Source organism: Heterodontus francisci, chromosome 8, assembly GCF_036365525.1.
Source record: "Heterodontus francisci isolate sHetFra1 chromosome 8, sHetFra1.hap1, whole genome shotgun sequence".
Taxonomy (NCBI): Eukaryota; Metazoa; Chordata; class Chondrichthyes; order Heterodontiformes; family Heterodontidae; genus Heterodontus; species Heterodontus francisci.
The window spans coordinates 57,987,341-58,007,526 of NC_090378.1; the positions used below are offsets into that span (position 1 = coordinate 57,987,341).

General features: G+C 42.8%; 1 protein-coding gene across 8 annotated transcripts in view; it reads right to left on the bottom strand.

Annotated features, from left to right (window-relative positions):
• Nucleotides 1–20,186, bottom strand: part of patj (PATJ crumbs cell polarity complex component) — a 472,630-nt gene that overhangs the window by 363,492 nt on the left and 88,952 nt on the right. For 6 of the 8 annotated variants that reach the window (XM_068037182.1, XM_068037186.1, XM_068037187.1 and 3 more), the window contains 4 exons: nt 18,432–18,508; nt 13,076–13,132; nt 8,843–8,977; nt 4,171–4,332 (listed from right to left, as the gene is read on the bottom strand). In XM_068037182.1, the coding sequence (XP_067893283.1) occupies nt 4,171–4,332; nt 8,843–8,977; nt 13,076–13,132; nt 18,432–18,508 (431 nt within the window). The remainder of the gene's footprint in view (nt 1–4,170; nt 4,333–8,842; nt 8,978–13,075; nt 13,133–18,431; nt 18,509–20,186) is intronic. The other 2 variants (XM_068037181.1, XM_068037183.1) reach the window with 2 other exon arrangements.

The following is a 20,186-nucleotide window of genomic DNA, read 5'->3' on the forward strand; positions in this document are numbered from 1 at the left end:
AATTAGAGGAGGGTCAATTTCAATGGGGTGAGAACAGATCTGGCCCTGGTAAATTGGAATCAAAGATTGGAAGGTAAATCTGTAATAGAACAATGTGATGCCTTTAAAGAGGAGATAGTTCAAGTACAGTCAAGGTAAATTCCCATGAGGGAGAAAGGTAGGACAAACAAAGACAGAGCTCCCTAGATGACGAAAGAGATAGAAATTAAGATGAAGCAGAAAAAGGGTGCACATGACAGATGTCAGATGAGAACCAGGCTAAATATAGAAAGTTCAGAGGTGAAGTGAAAAAAAATAAGAGCAGCAAAAAGAGAATCAGAAAGTGGCAGACAACCAGCATAAAACAGAATCCAAAAGTCTTCTATAGGAATTTCTTCTTTGGCCTCCTTATCGCGAGAGACAATGGATAAGCGCCTGGAGGTTACATACAGTAAAAGGGTGGTAAAAAACAAGTGGTGCCAATAAAGGATCAAAAAAGCCATTTACACATGGAAGCAGAGGGCATGGCTGAGATACGAAATGAGTACTTTGCATCTGTCTTTACCAACGAAGAAGATACTGCCAAAGTCATAGCGAAAGAGGAGGTATTTAAGACACTGGATAGCCTAAAAATTTATAAAGAGGAGGTATTAAAAAGGCTGACTGTACTTAAAATTGCTGTCACCAAGACCTGATGAGATCCATTCAAGGATATTGAGAGAAGTAAGAGAGGAAATTGCGGAAGCACCGGCCATAATCTTCTAATCCTCCTTAGATACAGGGATGGTGTCAGAGACTGGAGAATTGCAAATGTTACATCCTTGTTCAAAAAAACAGCAGTGGTGAATGGTTGTCATTTGGACTGGAGAACGGTATATAGTGGGGTGCTTCAGGGGTTGGTATTAGGACCACTGTTTTTCTTGATATATATCAATGACCTAGACTTGGATGTGCAAGGCACAATTTCAAAATTTGCAGATGACGCAGAACTTGGAATTATTGTGGACTGTGAGGAGGACAGTGGTAGACTTCAACAAGACATAGGCTGGTGGAATGCGCGGAACCATGGGGCAGATGAAATTTAATGCAGAGAAGGATGAAGTGATACATTTTGGTAGGAAAATTGAGGAGAGGCAATACAAAATAAAGGATGCAATTCTAAAGAGGGTGCAGGAGAAGAAGGATCTGGGAGTATATGTGCACAAATCATTGAAGGTGGCAGGGCAGGTTAAGAAAGTGTTTGATAAGGCATACGGGATCCTGGGCTTTATAAATAAAGGCAGACAATACAAAAGCAAGGAAGTTATGGTGAACCTTTATAAAACTCTGGTTCGGCCTCAACGAGAGTATTGTATCCAATTCTGGGCACCATACTATAGGAAGAATGTGAAGGCATTGGACAGAGTGCAGAAAAGATTCACAAGAATAGTTCCAGGGATGAGGAACTTCAGTTATGGGGATAGATTGAAGAAGCTAGAGTTATTCTCCTTACAGAAGGTTGAGATTTGATAGGGGTGTTCAAAATCATGAGGGGCCTGTACAGAGTAGATCAAGAGAAACTTTTCCGATTGGTGGAAGGGTAGCGAGCCAAAGGCCGCCAAAGAACCAGAGGCAGCTTGAGGAAAAACTTTTTTATGCAGACAGTGGTTAGGATCTGGAAAGCACTGCCTGAGAGCGTGGTGGAGGCAGATTAAATTGTGGCTTCCAAAAGAGAATTGAATAATTAACTGAAGAGAAAGGATTTTCAGTGTTATGGGGAAAGGGCAGGCTGAGTTGCTCTCTTAGTGAGCCGCCACGATGTGCTGAACAGCCTCCTTCTTTGTTGGAACTATTCTATGATTTTATGATTGTCGGTTCCTCTATGGCAGCTCTTCTCCCCTTCCCCTGGCTCCAACTGTCACTTTAACTCAGCATAGGAACCAGCTAATTTCCCATACCCCAGAATTGGTAACCTGCAGCAAGATTCCCATTTAGCACCTGCAGCTGCCAATGTAATGAAGATGAAGCCGGGCTTATAAATGGCTTGGGCCTACCTGTTCTCTGTAACTTGGACTGATGTAGTCTCAGTGTTGTGGGCTGGGCAGATGCCAGATTGAAGACATGCAAACAAGGAGTTTTGGAAGAGATGAGCACAAATCTTGGAGGTCACAGAGGTTTTAAGGTTTTACGTAGTGTCTTAAAGGAGGAAAATGAGGCAGAGAGATTTAGGGAGGGAATTGCAGAGTTTAGGGTCACGGCAGCTGAAGCACGGCCATCAGTGCTGGAGTAAATAAAATTGGGAATGGTCAAGAGACCAAAATTAAATGAGCGTAGATATCTGAGAATTGTGGGGCGAGAGGAAATTACAGAGATTAGGGAGGGGTGAGGCCATGGAGAGATTTGAAAACAAGGATGGGAATTTTAAAATCGAGGCAGTGCTTAAACTGGAGCACCAGTGTAGGTCAGTGAGCACAGGGGTGATGGGTGAACGAGACTTGGTATGAGTAAGAGAATGGGCAGCAGAATTTTGGATCACCTCAAGTTTATGGAGGGAAGATTGTGGGAGGCCAGTCAGCAGTGCATTGGAATAGTCAAGTGTAGAGGTAACAAAGGCAAATAGCATAAATATTTACTGTGTTTGTTGATGCAATATCAATCTGATGCCACATATGGTTAAAATTTGGTCCAAACATGGACAAAAGAGCTGAACTCAAGAGGTGAGGTGAGAGGGATTACCCTGGATATCAAGGCAGCATTTGACTGAGTGTGGCACCAAGGGGCCCTAGTCATCCTGAAGTCAATGGGAACCAAGTGGAGAATTTGTCACTGGATGGAGTCATACATAACATAAAGGAAGATGGCTGTGGTTTTTGGATGCCAATCACCTCAGCCCCAGGCACATTGCAGGAGTTCCTCAGAATAGTGTCCTAGGCCTAACTATCTTCAGCTGCTTCATCAATGACCCCTCCATCACAAGATCAGAAGTGTGGATGTTCGCTGATGATTATATGATGTTCAACACCACTCACAACTCCTCAGATATTGAAACAGTCCGGGCCCATATGCAGCAAGACCTGGACAACATTCAGGCTTCGGCTGATAAGTGGCAAGTAACTTTTGCGCCACACAATTACCAGGCAATGATGATCTCCAATAAGAGAGAATCTAACCATCTCCTCGACATTCAACAGCATTACCATCGCTGAATCCCTCAATATCAACATCCTGGGGCTTATCATTGACCAGAAACTGAACTGGACCAGCCCCATTAAATATTGTGGCAACAACAGCAGGTCAGAGACTGGAAATTTGGCAGCAAGTAACTCACCTCTGGACTCCCCAAAGTGCAGCTCCAACAACACTCAGGAAGCTCGATATCATCCAGGACAAAGCAGCCCACTTGATAGGCACCCCATCCACCACCTTTAACATTCACTCCCTTTACCACCGACGCACAGTGGCAGCAGTGCGTACCATCTATAAGATGCACTGCATAAATTCACCACAGCTCCTTCAACAGCACTTTCCAAACACACAACCTCTTCTACCTAGAAGGACAAGGACAGCAGACACATGGGAATACCATCAAATGCAAGTTTCTCTCCAAGTCACACACCATCCTGACTTTGAAATACATCACCATTCCTTCACTGTTGCTGGATCAAAATCCTGGAACTCCCTCTCTAACAGCACTGTGGGTGTACCACACCAGATGGACTGCAGCGGTTCAAAAAGGCAGCTTGCCACCACCTTCTCAAGGGCAACTTGGAATCGGCAACAAATGCTGGTCTTGCCAGCAATGCCCACATCCCATGAAAGAATAAAAAAAAGCAGCATATTATAGTACCAAGGAGTGAGGATAACTGTCAGTTACTTTACAAAATATCAAACTTATGTATTGTGTGCTATGGAAAGAGTGCTACAGTCACAGTGAGTAGTCAGTCTCCACACAGTGAAGACATACTAAGTAAATCAACATGAATACAGCAACTCCGGGGGCCCTTATCACCTTGTAGCTATGATAACAAATATATTGGTGGATTACAAAAAATGATCATCTGACTAGTTATGAATGGGAAAGGAAGTGGTAGAATGAACACAGAACAATTTCTGACCCGACTCCCAAATATCTGATTAAGTATTAGACAATTATTTATATATACATTAAAATATAAACAACACAATTTCCTTTTTATTCCCCTCCAACTATACCTGGGAGGCTGCACTTTCGATGACATTGGCTTCATCTACAGGCATCTCATTTCCAACCTCAAATAGTCGCCGACAACAGACCAAAATAAATGGAGGGGCAGCCTCTTTCAGAAAGCCAACCACTTCAAGCCAAGATTTCCCATACAACTGCTTTCCGTTCACCTGAAAGACAGTGCAAGTATCAGGTTGATATTTCAATCCAACAGGTATGGGTTCTCCTCCAAATTTACATATGGTTATTTAATAGACTCATATGGATTTTTAAAAAATGACTGTAAATCAAGATAGAATTATTTTTTATTACTTCAAAGTGTTTTTAAAAGTTACTCTCTAGAATTAATGCAAAACACACTTGCAAGTTACCAATCAGTTCTGCTTGTACAAATTCTTATATCACACTGCATTTTCTAATCTTATGCACTTTGCATGTAGATGTAAATCACAAAACTACACATCAGACTAACAGTTTGTTACTTGTATTAGTCATTCAAGTGATAGGACTGGGACTACTGTCCGACTCAACCAGAGTGGCTCGCTTAATTCTTCCAAAATAATTTTTTCAATAATTTGATAATGTTACTTTAAATTTTTCCCTCCAGGACTCATTAATTAGCAAGTTGAAAGAATGGAAGCAAGTAGAATATCACCTTTACTGGCAATTAGTGAGTCGTAAAGCTGTTTGACAACACTCATACAAGCATTTAAATTATTAACAATGAAAACTATGGTGCTCCTCCCTATCAGCTAAGCAAAATACTGCAGATGCTGGAAATCTGAAATAAAAACAAGAAATGTTGGAAATGCTCATCAGGTCTGGCAGCACCTGTGGAGAGAGAAGCAGAGTTAACGTTTCAGGTCAGTGACCCTTCATCAGAACTGACAAATATTAGAAATGTAAAAGGTTTTAAGCAAGTAAAGCGGGGGTGGGGCAAGAGATAACAAAAGAGGTGTTGATAGGACAAGGTCACAGAGAATAACTGACCAGAAGGTCATGGAACAAAGGCAATGCAAAAGGTTTTAAGCAAATCTCAATATTAATTCCGGCCAATAGGTGGGAATTAACCACACATGACAAGCAGCATCAAAAAGAAAATGGAAAATTGTGAAAAAGGCAAAAGGGGGCGGCACAGTGGCGCAGTGGTTAGCACCGCAGCCTCACAGCTCCAGGGACCCGGGTTCGATTCTGGGTACTGCCTGTGTGGAGTTTGCAAGTTCTCCCTGTGTCTGCGTGGGTTTTCTCCGGGTGCTCCGGTTTCCTCCCACAAGCCAAAAGACTTGCAGGTTGGTAGGTAAATTGGCCATTATAAATTGTCACTAGAATAGGTAGGTGGTAGGGAAATACAGGGGCAGGTGGGGATGTTTGGTAGGAATATGGGATTAGTGTAGGATTAGTATAAATGGGTGGTTGATGGTCGGCACAGACTCGGTGGGCCGAAGGGCCTGTTTCAGTGCTGTATCTCTAATCTCTAATCTAAAAGATCTTAAATTTTCATAAATAACGAACTGCATCATACTGTGGGGTGCAGCAGAAGCCGGAATTATTTTTCTTGTCTTTGAGGGATTCTATGACTTAAGTTACATTCACACCACAGAAATGCCAGGCTATGAACATCTCCAACAAGAGAGATTCCAACCATCTCCCCTTGACATTCAATGTAAGTACCATCGCTGAAACCCCTACTATCAACATTCTGGAGGTTACCATTCACCAGAAACTGAACTGGACCAGCCAGATAAATATGTGGCTCCAACAGCAGGTAAGAGGCTAGGAATTCTGCATCGAGTACCTCACCTCCTGACTCCCCAATGCCCGTCCACCATCTCCAAGGCACAAGTCAGGAGTGTGATGGAATACTCTCCACTTGCTTGGATGTGTGCAGCTCCAACACTCAAGAAGCTCAACAAGATGCAGGACAAAGCAGCCCTATTGATTGGCACCCCATCCACCACCTTCAACACTCACTCCGTCCACTACCAATGCACAGTGGCAGCAATGCATACCATCTACGAGATGCACTGCAGAAACTCACAACGCCTCCTTCGACAGCACCTTCCAAACCTGCAACCTCTTCCACCTAGAAGGACAAGGGCAGCAGATTTATGGGAACACCACCTCCTGCGGGTTTCCCTCCAAGTCACACACCATCCTGACTTTGAAATATATCGCCGTTCCTTCACTGTCGTTGGGTCAAAATCCTGGAATTCCCTATCTAACAGCACTGTGTGTGTACCTACACCACATGGACTGCAGAAATTCAAGAATGCTGCTCCCCACCACCTTCTCAAGCACAATTAGGGGTGGGCAATAAACGCCGGCCTCGCTAGCGACGCCCACATCCCATGGAAGAATTTTTAAAAACCAAAAGACTTGAATTATACCAAAAAATCAAAGATTGCATACAACTACACACCTGAAACCATCAAATTATTTCACAATGATTACCTGATCATGGTCCTATGTTGTGATTGTCATCTCTCTCTTGGCATTTCTTCGTGGACGAAGATTTTGGGAAGGTTGTAGTCATCGGTTGCAAGCCCGCTGGTGGCTACACAGGCCTATCCGTGACCAGCAGATTCTCCCACAGCGGGTACAAGTGAAGGTATGGTCGCTACTGGGAACAATTGGATCTACCCTTCTCCTCCTTTTCTCTTTCATGCTGGTTCTTCGCTCAGTCTCAAAGGTGTCTGTAGCCCTCCTGATGTAGTATCTCCAAGCATCACGATCTATGGCCTGCGCTTCCCACAGGCAACGGTCGATGTGGCACACAGAGAGGGACTTCTTCAGGGAGTCCGTGAAACGTTTGCATGGGGCCCATCTGTTCCTTTTACCCATGATCAGCTCTCCGCACAACACGATCTTGGGCAGGCAACTGTCGTCCATCTGGGCAACGTGACCTGCCTAATGCAGTTGGCTTTGCAGGAGGATGGCCTTGCTGCTGGTGATGTTGGCTGTTTCCAGGACTTCAATGTTTGTGATGTGGTCCTGCCAGTGGATCTTGAGGATGCTGCTGATGGAAGCGCTCGAGAAGGTGTACTGACAGGGTATAGGACCCATGACTTGGTACCATACAGAAGGGTGGTGAGAACTATGACTTAGTACACTTGGAGTTTGGTCTGTGCTCTGAGGCTGTGGTTGCTCCACACACATTTGTAGAGCCTGCCGGATGTACTGTTTGCTTTTGAGAGTCTATTGTCCACTTCCTTGTCTATGATAGCATTAAATGAGATGACACTCCCCAAATAAGTAAATTTCTTGATGGCATTCAGCTCGGTTCCCTTGATGACAATGCTTGGTGGTCTATATTATTCTTGGGGTGCAGGCTGATGCAGGACTTCAGAAGAGTTGTGCTGCCTCGGGAAAAATGTGTTATTATACGTTGCAGGTCCGATTGGCTGTGGGCCAGGAGAGCACAGTCATTGGCGAAAGGAAGTTCATGGATGAGTTTTTCTTGTGTCTTTGTGTGAGCCTGAAGATGCCTGAGGTTGAAAAGACCTCCATCAGTCCAGAAGCATACATAAACTCCCTCTTTAGGGTCTTTCTCATTACCTGCTGCAGTATCATGCTGAAAAAGATGGTGAATAGGGTCGGGGCCAGCACACATCCCTGCTTCATGTCATTTGAGATACAGAAGGGACTCGAGAGGTCGCTGTTTTGCTTGACTTGTCCGTACTGATTTTCATGAAACTGCATGCAGCAGCCTTCAATGTAAACTGAGGAACATCCAAAATGAATCGCACTTGCCGAAAAAATTCAACCGTACGCTGATACTGGCTATGTTTCTATGAAGCACTAAAATCTGTCTGTGGACCAGCACATCAAATCCAAAACACCCTGAGGAGCGGTGATGGCAATACCCTGCACACCTACAAGGAGTCAGTCCTGGCTTGCTGGGCAGAGTATTCTGAAAATCTGTTCAGCGCCAAGTGCACAGTGCATGATACTGCCATCAATTGCATTCAACAACAGCCTGTCAAAGAAGAATTGGATGAGAGCCCAACTCTGGTGGAAACTGGGACCACCATCACCAGATGAAGAACAAAAAAGCCTCCGGAGCAAATGGAATTCCTCCCAAAGTCTTGAAGCACGGTGGGCCTGCTCTATACACCAAGCTCCATGAGTTTTTCACAGCCTGCTGGGAACAGAGCAGGATTCCACAGGATCTTTGTGATGCTGTTATTATCACCTTGTACAAAAACAAAGGAAAAAAATCAGACTGCTCCAACTACCGTGGGATCACCCTCTTTTCTATTGCTGGGAAGATCCTGGCTAGAATACATCTGAACAGGCTTGTGCCTACCATTGCAGAAGAAAACCTCCCAGAGAGCCAGTGTGGTTTTAGAGCAAACAGAGGCACCACAGACATGGTACTTTCACTCAGATAATTACAAGAAAAGCATCGTGAACAAAACAAATGTCTGTATATCACTTTTGTAGACCTCACCAAGGCATTCAACACTGTGAGCAGAGATGGACTTTTAAAAAATCTTTGAAAAACTTGGATGCCCACCCAGGTTCCTGGCCATGGTGAAGCAGTTTCATGCGATTGTCATATCACCTAATTTAAGAGCAAACCTACAAAAATAAATCTGGCCTAAAAGGAAGATTTAATTATTGCCAAATTGCAGACAGCTTTCAAATCTTAATGAATAAAAACTTTTTTTAAAACGATACCTCTAAAATTTCATCTTCCAGTTGCAATAATCTGGTTTGGCCTATTGGCCCATCGGGAACAATTGACGATATATAATGATGTCCATCAAAAGAGTCCAGTTCCACTCCAAACCTCAACGTATGAATTGGTAACTGCTAAATTAAAACAAAAGTCAGATTTGTTTGGATGAATATGCAAAATTATCAATGTTCAAGTTTTCCATCCAGCTAAGTTCAAGTTCCTTCTGTACCATGTTAACGTTGCAACATGAATGACTGAAGCCACAGAACAATATAGGTGTCAATCTTAGTTCACCGGTAGCACACTCACCTCAAAAGGTAGAAGGTCACTGGTTCAAATACCATTGCAAAAATTTGAGCATATAATCTATGTAGCACTTCACTGCAGTATTGAGGGAATGCTGCACTGTCAGAAGTGCTGTCTTTCAGATGAGACATTAAGCAGTGACCTCGTCTGCTCTCTCGGTAGGCATAAAAGGTCATGGAGAACACTATTCAAAGAGCAGAGGAGCTCTTCTGGTATCCTGATTAACATTTATTCCTCTACTAACTGTTGAAATAGATGAACTGGTAATTTATTTCATCACTGTTGCGGAACCTTGCTGTGGGCGAATTGCCTGTTATGTTTCCTACATTACCCCAGTGATGACACTTCAAAAGTTCCTCTTGAGCTGTAAAATGCTTTGGGATCATTAAAAATATTATATATGTAAGTTTTTTCTTCTTTCTCAAGAGCAAGGAGGGTTTTGTAATAAAAATTCACCTTTCAACAGAATTTTTTTGGCAGTAAATTGGTCTTAAACTATTCATTTTAAATGACAATGCTCTATTAAACATATCATTACCATATGACAAAGTTCTAGCTTGGCTTGCTTTTTCAAGAAATGAACAGCTTTTGACTTTATTTTTGCAATAGTTACACAGAATAATCTAGCAACTGTCCAAGTAAACAATAAGCATTTGTATCTTCTGGCTGATTCTCCAAGTGGAGATGAACTTGACTACACTTACCATTACATATCCCCTTTATCAAGCTAATGGAACTAACACATCCTTACTGGACTTTGATGTAGAGACGCCTGAAATCAGGAAAGGGATATTCAGCTTCTGTAGTAGTTTTCTTTTGCGAACTGGTTGTGGTCTCTGCAATGAATTGATTTTCTCTCAATTTCTGCCGTCAAGTGGCACTAACTCAGTAATAACCTGTTCGCCAATGCTCAGTTTGGGTTTCCCCCAAAATCACTCGGCTTCAGACCTCATTACAGTCTTGGTCTAAACATGGATGAAAGAACGGAATTCCAGAGGTGAGGTATGAGTGACTGCCCTTGACATCAAGGCAGCATTTGACTTGAGTGTGGCATCAAGGTGCCTCAGTAAAATTAAAATCAATAGGAATCAGGGGGAAAACTCTCTGCTGGCTAGAGGCATACCAAGCACAGAGGAAGATGGTTGTTGCTGTTGGAGGCCAATCATCTCAGCCACAGAACATCGCTGCAGGAGTTCCTTAGCGTTCTATGCCCAAACATCTTCAGTTGCTTCATCAATGGTCTTCCCTCCATCATAATATCAGAACTGGGGAAATTCTCCAATGACTGCACAGCTTACAGTTCCATTTGCAGCTCCTCAGATAATGAAGCAGTCCATGCTTGCATGCAGCAAAACCTGGACCTCATTCAGGCTTGGGCTGATAAGTGGCAAGTACCATTCGTGCCACACAATTGCTAGGCAATGACCATTTCAAGGTAATTAGAATCTGATCACTTGCCCTGACATTCAACAGCGTTACCATCGCTGAATCCCCACTATTAACACCCTGGGGGTCACCAGTGACCAGCAATCTAACTGGACCAGCCACATAAATACTGTGGCTGCAAGAGCCTGGGAATTCTGCATTGAGTAACTCATCTCCTGACTCCCTAAAGCCTGTCCACCATCTACAAGGCACAAGTTAGAAATATAATGGAATACTCCCCACTTGCCTGGATGAGTGCAGCTCCAACAACACTCAAGAAGCTCGACACTATTCAGGGCAAAAGCAGCTGGCTGATTGGCACCCCATCCACCACCTTAAACATTCACTTCCCCTTCCACCAGCGCACCATGGCAGCAGTGTGTACCATCTATAAGATGCACTGCAGCAACTTACCAAGTCTCCTTCAAAAGCACCTTCCAAACCAGCTACCTTTACTATCTAGAAGAACAAAGGGAGCAGGCACATGGGAACACCACCTCCTGCAAGTTCCCCTCCATGTCACAAATCATTCTGCTTTGGAAATACATCACAGTTCCTTCATCATTGTTGGGTCAAAATCCTGGAACTCCCTCCCCAACAGCACTGTGGGTGTACCTTCTTCTTTTTTTCCTTTTGGGCCTCCTTATCTCGATAGACAATGGATACACGCCTGGAGGTGGTCAGTGGTTTGTGAAGCAGCGCCTGGAGTGGCTATAAAGGCCAATTCTGGAGTGACAGGCTCTTCCACAGGTGCTGCAGAGAAATTTGTTTGTCGGGGCTGTTGCACAGTTGGCTCTCCCCTTGCGCCTCTGTCTTTTTCCTGCCAACTACTAAGTCTCTTCGACTCGCCACAATTTAGCCCCACCTTTATGGCTGCCCGCCAGCTCTGGCGAATGCTGGCAACTGACTCCCACGACTTGTGATCAATGTCACACGATTTCATGTCGCGTTTGCAGACGTCTTTATAGCGGAGACATGGACGGCCGGTGGGTCTGATACCAGTGGCGAGCTCGCTGTACAATGTGTCTTTGGGGATCCTGCCATCTTCCATGCGGCTCATATGGCCAAGCCATCTCAAGCGCCGCTGACTCAGTAGTGTGTATAAGCTGGGGGTGTTGGCCGCTTCAAGGACTTCTGTGTTGGAGATATAGTCCTGCCACCTGATGCCAAGTATTCTCCGAAGGCAGCGAAGATGGAATGAATTGAGACGTCGCTCTTGGCACAACACATGAACTGCAGCAGTTCAAGAAGGTAGCTCACCACCACCTTCTCAAGAGCAATTAGGGAGAGGCAATAAATGCTGGTCTTGCCAGTGATGCCCACATGCCATGAAATAATAAAGATAAATCTGCCACTGGTAGTTCTCACATCAGGCTTTGATGTTTCTGCTGTTTGTACTGGTGCAACAGTATCGCTTGAAATGGCTATTTAATCAAGCAATGACACTTAAACAGTACAGTCGTAAGATTTGCCTTTATTTGATCACTCAGTCTGTGAATCATGACAAATCGATTCACTTTTGTACTTGAAAATCAGTGGCAGATGTCATCTGTTCCTGTGGATACAGCCATTAACTGTCTCAACGGTATATAATATTGGAATCTTGTCTTTGCCTTTTATTATGTTCGCACTTTGTGGATCTTTTCCCTCATCAAGCTTGATTTTTACTTGATCACCAGGTTGTAGCTCCAACTGCATATGGTTGGGTAAAAAAATCTTGATAATACACTTCAGCTTTATTGACAACCTGCTTTATCAATTTCCTGCTTGGCTATTTTATTTCAGATCATTATTCACAGTAGTTGCTGTAGTTTTAATCTCTTTTTCTATTGTTAACTAGGCTATTACATGAAGTGCAACTGGAATTTTTCTGCAATTTAGAAAAGCAGAAAGCAATACCCTTCTTTCAATTTTTTTTTGCTGGTTATGCAGCTCCCTCAGCCTCACATTAGCTTGTGAATAGCAATTAGTCATGCTTTCAAGGTGTGAAACTGTGTCAAAATAAACAGCGTTTCAATATCAGTATACCAGTTCCTCATGGATATATCAATGAGCAATGTATTCTTCAGCTTTTCAGTAGCACAACTTGATATACCCACCAAATGAACTATTAGAAGAAATTTGAAATAATAGTCAAAAACTACACAGTACTTTTGTCCTATGAGCTCATACAAATCCACAGCAATCTTGTGCCAAGGTTATTCTGGAAATTAAATCTTCACCAAAAGGATATTTCCCAAGTTGCTTTATTAGCCTGGTAAAACGCACCACAAAATTTTCTCTCTGATATCATTGCTGATGTCTGACCACCACCTTTGCCTTTTCCTAGAACTTTGTGAATCTTTAGTGTCCTTATGGATTCGGTCAAGGATTTTGCTCTTCAAGTCATCAATTTAACATTTTCACTCAGCGCCAGTTGAGAGAACTGGTACAATTCTGATTAAAGTTGAAAATTCACTTGTTTCAGTCATTAAGGCTTTGGAAGTACTGGGTGTCATTACCGTGGAGTATTTCTGCAGTTTTTCATCATGGTAGCTCTCAACGTCCAAATTTAGTATCTATTCATGAATAAGGAAAGTAGTGTGAGTTAATTTGACTGAATTCAGCAAATGAACAATACATTTTCACTTACATATTGTGACGACCAGGTGAGGAAGGGGTCTCAGGCTGCCCTTTCGCCCCTTCCCTGGTTTGACCACAACAGGATTTATCTTTTAAACACAGTGATTTAACTTACCACCTCAGTGAGCAGTTGCTCCTGTTCCTCTAATATAATTGCAAATAAACCGACCAGACAGGTTTTCTTGAGTTTAAGCAAGAGAGGTAAGTTTATTAACCTTATCACTGTAAACTAGTTAAAATTACAAAAATACACAACGCATGCAGGCTCACATTCACATGAGAGGCACACAAATAGATTACAGAGGAAGAAATAGAGTTGGAAGATTGAAGTGAAGTCTGTAATAAATGGAATTTAAATACTGAGTCTCAGTGGCTTTAGTTGAAATTAAAGTCTTCAAGGCCTCCCTGGGCCTGGTGCACAACTCGGGCTTGCTTCTCCGGTTCCAGAAGGCAGGAGAAGGGCTGTATCCGTGTACCCAGGTTGTTGACTCTAATGATCTTAAGGCTTAGTAGTTGAGAGAGAGAGCGAGAGAGAGAGAGAGAGAGAGATCCTTTCTTGGAGTTCAGTTACAGTCTTTCTGAGGCACAATTCACAAACACTCGGAGTTACACAGGTATTTTCCCTTGAGGTTGGTCTGAGATGGTTAGGTGTTGCCCAATGGGTTTAAAGTTTCTTTAGCCTTAGTTTGTAATAAGCTGGGAATGGGCATCTCAATAAACATGTGGTTGCTGGGGGAGCTTGGTGTCTGCAAATTTTCATGATTGTCTCGGGTGAGTTCTTCTTTGTGCACAAGCTTTAATCGCTTAGCTGCTGTTTCTGCAACATGTAGCTCTAACCCTTCAGGTTCCAGTACCTTGCTAATTTCTCTCCCTATGACAGTAATGGGGGATAATTGGTTTTAAATTCCTGTGAGGTATTCGAGATTTCCTCTGGGTCTTTGTTCTTGTTGGAATTTGAAGTGAGATTCTTGGATTTAATTAGCTCTGGGCTTGAGTTCTGATCATGGGATTTTACAGTCAGTGGATCCATTCTGACCTCACTTTCAGTGTTTGGGTGAGCCATACAGGTGCTGCTGCATTTCCCTGATTGTGTATTGACTCAGGCCATGGCCAAACCAGCTCCCTCAGAGCAGACTGAACTGGCACTACAGTTTGGGCATTTTTGTTTCCCTTTTCTCTTGACTGTGAGAAGGGACTCTTTGCTAATCTCCCCCATGTCCTCTGAGACATTCCTGCCCACAGGTATCTGTTGAGATTTCACTGCGCTTCCCTGCGGCACTTCGAGTAAGTGAGGCATCACCTTCACTGTTTCTCTGCCTTTTTGGGGACTTTCAATTCCCTGCAGGTTTCTGTGAACGCTGTTAGCAGCCCTGGTAGGGTGCCCCTTTTGTCTGAATTTACATAGGAGGGTGTGGGGACTAATTTTCCCAACATTTCAAGGCTGGCTGACCAGACAATAGGGGGGTTACATTTGGGAATCCTCATTTAACCTGTCCTTTTCATCCCCTTCCTCCCTAACCCTCTGCCAGACCTGTGCTTGTCTGCCCCCTTTTGTTCTCAGCAAGGGTCCCTCTGCTGGAGGGTTCTCCAAATGTCGGTACAGGAATTAGGGGTGCAGATTTCACTGGAGGTTGGGGCTTCTCCTCAACCTGGCACATGTGGCAAGTTTTACAGTACTCTACTACATTTTTGTGGAGATTTAGCCAGTCAAACTGCTGTCTTATGCGGGCTTTGGTTTTTCGTACACCGACATGTATAGCCATTGTAAACTCGTGGGCCATTCTCAATATTTCTTTTGGTACCTTGGCGACACCACTAACTGGTGAATCACTGTCCACTCTTTGCCCTTAGGTCTGTGAGGAGAGCTCCACTTCCTCATCAGCACCTCATTCTTTACATAGTAGCAATCAGGGACTCATTCTGCTTCAATTTCAATTGGATAGCCTGTGCTAACTTCCTCAATAGTGGGTTGGCTTGCTGAGCCTCAACTCGGGAAGATTCCTTTAACCCATTCCCTGGGTCCTCTAACTCCCCAAAGAAAGTTTCAGACAACCAGACAGCCTGGTCATCTATCTGTAGTGCCAGTTCAGTCTCCTCTGAGGGAGCTGGTTTAGCCATGGCCCGAATCAATACACAATCAGGGAAATGCAGGGGACTGTGTCCTGCCACAGCCCTGTATTCTGACCTCCTTCAGTCTCTCTACGACTACTGGCGAAGCTACCACCTTTGCCCCCGCCAGATCATTACCTAGGAGCAGGTCAATCCCGTCCACAGGCAAACTAGAGTCAATCCTTACCGTCACCGGTCCCGAAACTACATCGCAATCCAAGTGCACCAGATGTAAAGGGCGTATACTGCTCTCTGGTACCATTCACTACCATCCTCGCATTTACTGCACTCTCTGGGGGACAGGTCATGCCTTTTCCCAGGAAAAGGGATCTCGTGGATCCTGTATCCTTGAGTATGATGATGGGCTTGCTTGCCCCACTCGAGGGGTTACTTTCCCTTTGGACACAAAATCCCGATAACCTTCAGGGATCTTTTGTTAAATTTTCCTGCACCCACAGCAGTGTGTTTTCTGTGTCTTACTGCTGTTGCAGTCAAAGCCACAGCCTGCTCTGCTGTGCTTTCCATCAGGGTCCCTTCTCCTGCACTGGGTAGGTGTGCCCTGATTAACTCTACAGGTGTTCCCCATAGTTTCCAGCAGTAGTCAATTCATAATTTGACGAACTTTCATCTGGCAACAGGGAATAAACCTCATGGGATTTTCCTGTTAGCTTGCTTTGTGGTAGTCATGTCCAGCTCTTGGCTGGCCATTTTAACTGTCCAGCAAGCTTTTCAAAAGTTACAAAAAATGTTTCCACGTCTCCCTCAATGAATACTGGGATCAATTGGGAGAATTTTAAGAACTCAGCACACAGACCCAAGTTAAATGTAGCCTCCATATTGGCTATGCTTTCACTGGAGTTACCGTATCACCCCCTAGCTAATTCAAACCACTGTAACTCCCTTTCCCCCTGCTCCTTCTGGAAAATATGAGCTAGTACCGGAAGCCTACCGCCAGAAATTCTGAACCCTCTGGAAACAAGCTGATCAAACTTAACTGGAGTTTGAGAGAAGTAAGCAGCTGACTTTTGACCAGTGGTTAAGGGCCCTTAAAGTACAAACGACGTATGAAAACCTCAGAGAGGTGATTCTACTCGAAGAATTTAAAGACTCCCACTTTCTATAAAGACCCATGTGGATGAACAAAAAGTGCACAGAGCGAGGCAAGCCGTGGTTCTGGCTGAAGAGTTTGCTCTCATATACAAGTCTGTACCCCAAAGAAAAACCATTCCAAGTCACCCCCACATCACTGAAAAGTATAAAAGGTAGGAGGGGGATAAGAGCCCTAACAGTCATGGGAGAGAAAGGAAAGCGGGACACTCAGGGGGCCCTCCTCAAGCCAAAAAAGATAGTGCTGAAAGCAGGAGTGAGACCTGGAGACCTGTGTGTTTCATTGTAATAAGGCAAAATATTCTGAGCAACAGGCAACAAGATTCAACATTTTATGGTGCATTTTAGTGCTTTGTTAGGTTGCACAAAAGTTTCTTTTGAACTGTCTGCTTTGAGTCATGTTTACATCATAACCGAGGCCCATATTTGCATTCCTAGGTTGCACACACAGCTTGAGTGATTGGCTGAATAATCTTCAAAAAACTGGATCCAGTAAACTTTGCATCTGTCCTTGCAGTAGAGAAAGAGGACAAAATACTGGCAGTGTAAGGGAAACGAAAAATAAATCAAGGGGAGGAACTTAGTGGATTTAATGTAAGTAAAAAAAAAAAGGGTTATGGAGAAAATAATGAAACTTTAAATAAATCTACAGAACCTACTATTAAAAGAACTAGGTAGCTAAAGTGCAGATGTATTAGTCATAATACTCAAACTCCTCTTCTGGTCCTCGGGTTGGCTGACATATTAAGTGGTTCCCTCTTCTCAGGCACTATCCCCTTGCAAAATTGTTGTCATGGCTTCCATTCCTCAATAAGGACAAACCTTGATATTACTGTCATTGCAAACTACCATTTCCATTTCTAACCACCCTATCCTCTTCATTTTTTGTAACTTTGTCAGTGATCAGAGTAGAGGGGCCAGGGGAGATGGCAAACACGAAGGGACTACCACGCATCTGGGTAGGAAATTTATTTGTTATAGAGATTTAGGGAAGACAGGAGGATGGTGAACTGAGGATAAACGGAGCTAAAATCACCAATGATGTGGAAGCTGAGAATATCTTGGAGATAAACAAATATCGTCAACAGCAATTAATTTTCCTTACAACATTATATTCAGCATGTACTGACACTACATAATAAGCACAGCAGGAAATGTAGTTGAAATACAGAAAGCATAACAAATCTAAGAAACCATTCTAACACTCATAGGTTACTCAACAGCAGATATTACATATTTGGGCTGGCGAATTCACAGGAGCTGAGTGACGCAGTTTTTTTTCAAAATCCAATGAAACTCTTAGAAATATACAATAAATATGTGCTTGCAATCATTAAACTATCATTTGAACAATATATAAATATCAATTTTTTTTTAACAAATTAAAGGACAATATGTCTGATCTCATTTATGCATTTGGTGATCAGTACAGAATTTGTCTATTCGTGGAATGTGTAGGTCTGCGTACCAGAAGTAAATCTGAATAAAATAAAAACAGAAAATGCTGGAAATAGGCAGCAGGTCTGGAAGCATCTGTGAAGAGAGAAACAGAGTTAACATTTCGGGCCTGTCACCTGATACGTTAACTCTGCTTCTCACTCCACAAATGCTGCCAGGCCTGCTACATACTTCCAGCATTTCTGTTCTTATTTCAGATTTCCATCATCCCCAGTATTTTGCTTTTGTAAGTCTGAATACAGTCTACTTTAAACAATATGAATGGAATACTGGAACCGCATGATCCATGACAATTATTAGTTTGGAAGATCAATTCATAAAATCCATTAAACTTTCATTGAAGTCATTCGCACTCTGTACAGTGGTTCTCAATAAGAAATGTACATTGATAAGCTGGATGAAACATTGCACTATTTAATCAGAATACATTGGAAATAGAAAGTACATATTACAAATACACAAATAAAATTAAAATATTTATTGTCACTGACTTTATCGCATAGTATTATTGTTTCCTGATAGTCAATTCTTGTTAATTAAAATGGTGTTAGAAAATCGTACCATCACTTCATACTCTGGTCCCAACAAATTTTCCCATCTGGACTTTAATTCTTCTCCTGTTTTAACAGGTCCTGATCCTAAAATTAAAGTGTGTCACATTAATTTGTTGTCATTATTTATATAAAATACACAAAATAAATGAATATTGCTGAAAACAGACACATTTTGTCGAAGCTTTAATAATAAATGAATAGTGAGCTGATTCATCCAGTTGTAGCAGTAGCAACAGCCATCAATGCTACAGTAATACGAACATACGAATTAGGAGAAGGCGGCCATTCAGCCCCTCAAGCCTGCTCCGCCATTCAATAAGATCATGGCTGGTCTGTTGGTGTCTCAAATTCCACACTCCCATCTACCCACTATAACCTTTGATTCCCTTGTCTAACAAGAACCTATCAACCTCTGCCTTAAAAATATTCAATGGCCCCACCTCTACCACCTTCTGAAGCAGAGAGTTCCAAAGTTACACAATCCTCAGAGAAATAAAATTGTACTAATTTCTGTCCTAAAAGGGCAACCCCTAATTTTAAAACAGTGCCCCCTAGTTCTGGACTCACCCACAAGAAGAAACATCCTTTCCACATTCACCTTGTGAAGACCATTCAAGATCAAACAAGTCTCCCCTCACTCTGCTAAACTCATGAAAATAAGCCCAGTCTGTCCAACCTTTCCTCATAAGACAACTTGCTCATTCCAGGTATCAATCTAGTAAACCTCCTTTGAACCACCTCCAACGCATTTACATCCTTCCTTAAATAAGGAGACCAAAACTATGAGGATTGTGTGACTTTGGAACTCTCTGCTCAGGTGGTGGTGGAAGTGGGGCCATTGAATATTTTTAAGGAGGAGGTTGATAGGTTCTTGTTGCTACTGCTACAACTGAGGTGTGGTCTCACAAATGCCCTGTACAGCTGAAGCATAACATCCCTACTTCTATTTTCAATTCCTCTCATAATATAGGATAGCATTCCATTAGGCTTCTTTATGACTTGCTGTACCTGCATACTAACTTTTTGTGACTCTTGCAGTGGAGCACTTAGGTCCCTCTGCACGTCAGAATTCTGCAGTTCTCCGTTTAAGTAATGATCTGCTTTTATATTCTTCCTACCAAAGTGAACAATCTCACATTTTCCATTATACTCCATCTGCCAAATTTTTGCCCTCTCATTCAACCTATCTATATTAATCTGCAACCTCCTGTCCTCTTCACAACATACTTTCCTACCTGTCTTTGTGTCATCTGCAAATTTACAAATTTAACGCACCTAAGTCATTAATAATTTCTTTATGCATACACACCTAGTAATGCTCAACTTTAGCTAGCAGTGCTCTGGGTTCTTTTAAAAATTATATTTACCCATTAAGGATTATTCATGGACTTCTTGAACTGGTTGCTGACACTGAGATATATGGATTAGTGTGAGCTTACTGACCCCAAGATCAAACACACATCAAGTTAACTGCTTTCTATGTTTATCATATGATACACGATCTTGAGCATTGTGCTGACTTATGCGTTTTTGTTCTTCTTCTTCTTTGGCCTCTTTGTCGCGAGAGACAATGGGTAAGTGCCTAGGGGTGGCCAGTGGTTTGCGAAGCAGCGCCCAGAGTGGCTATAAAGGTCAATTCTAGAGCGACAGACTCTTCCACAGGCGCTACAGATAAAATTGGTTGTCAGGACTGTTACACAGTTGGCTCGCTCCTTGCACTTATGTTTATGTGTTTATGTTACTCTGGACAAAATCACAGAGG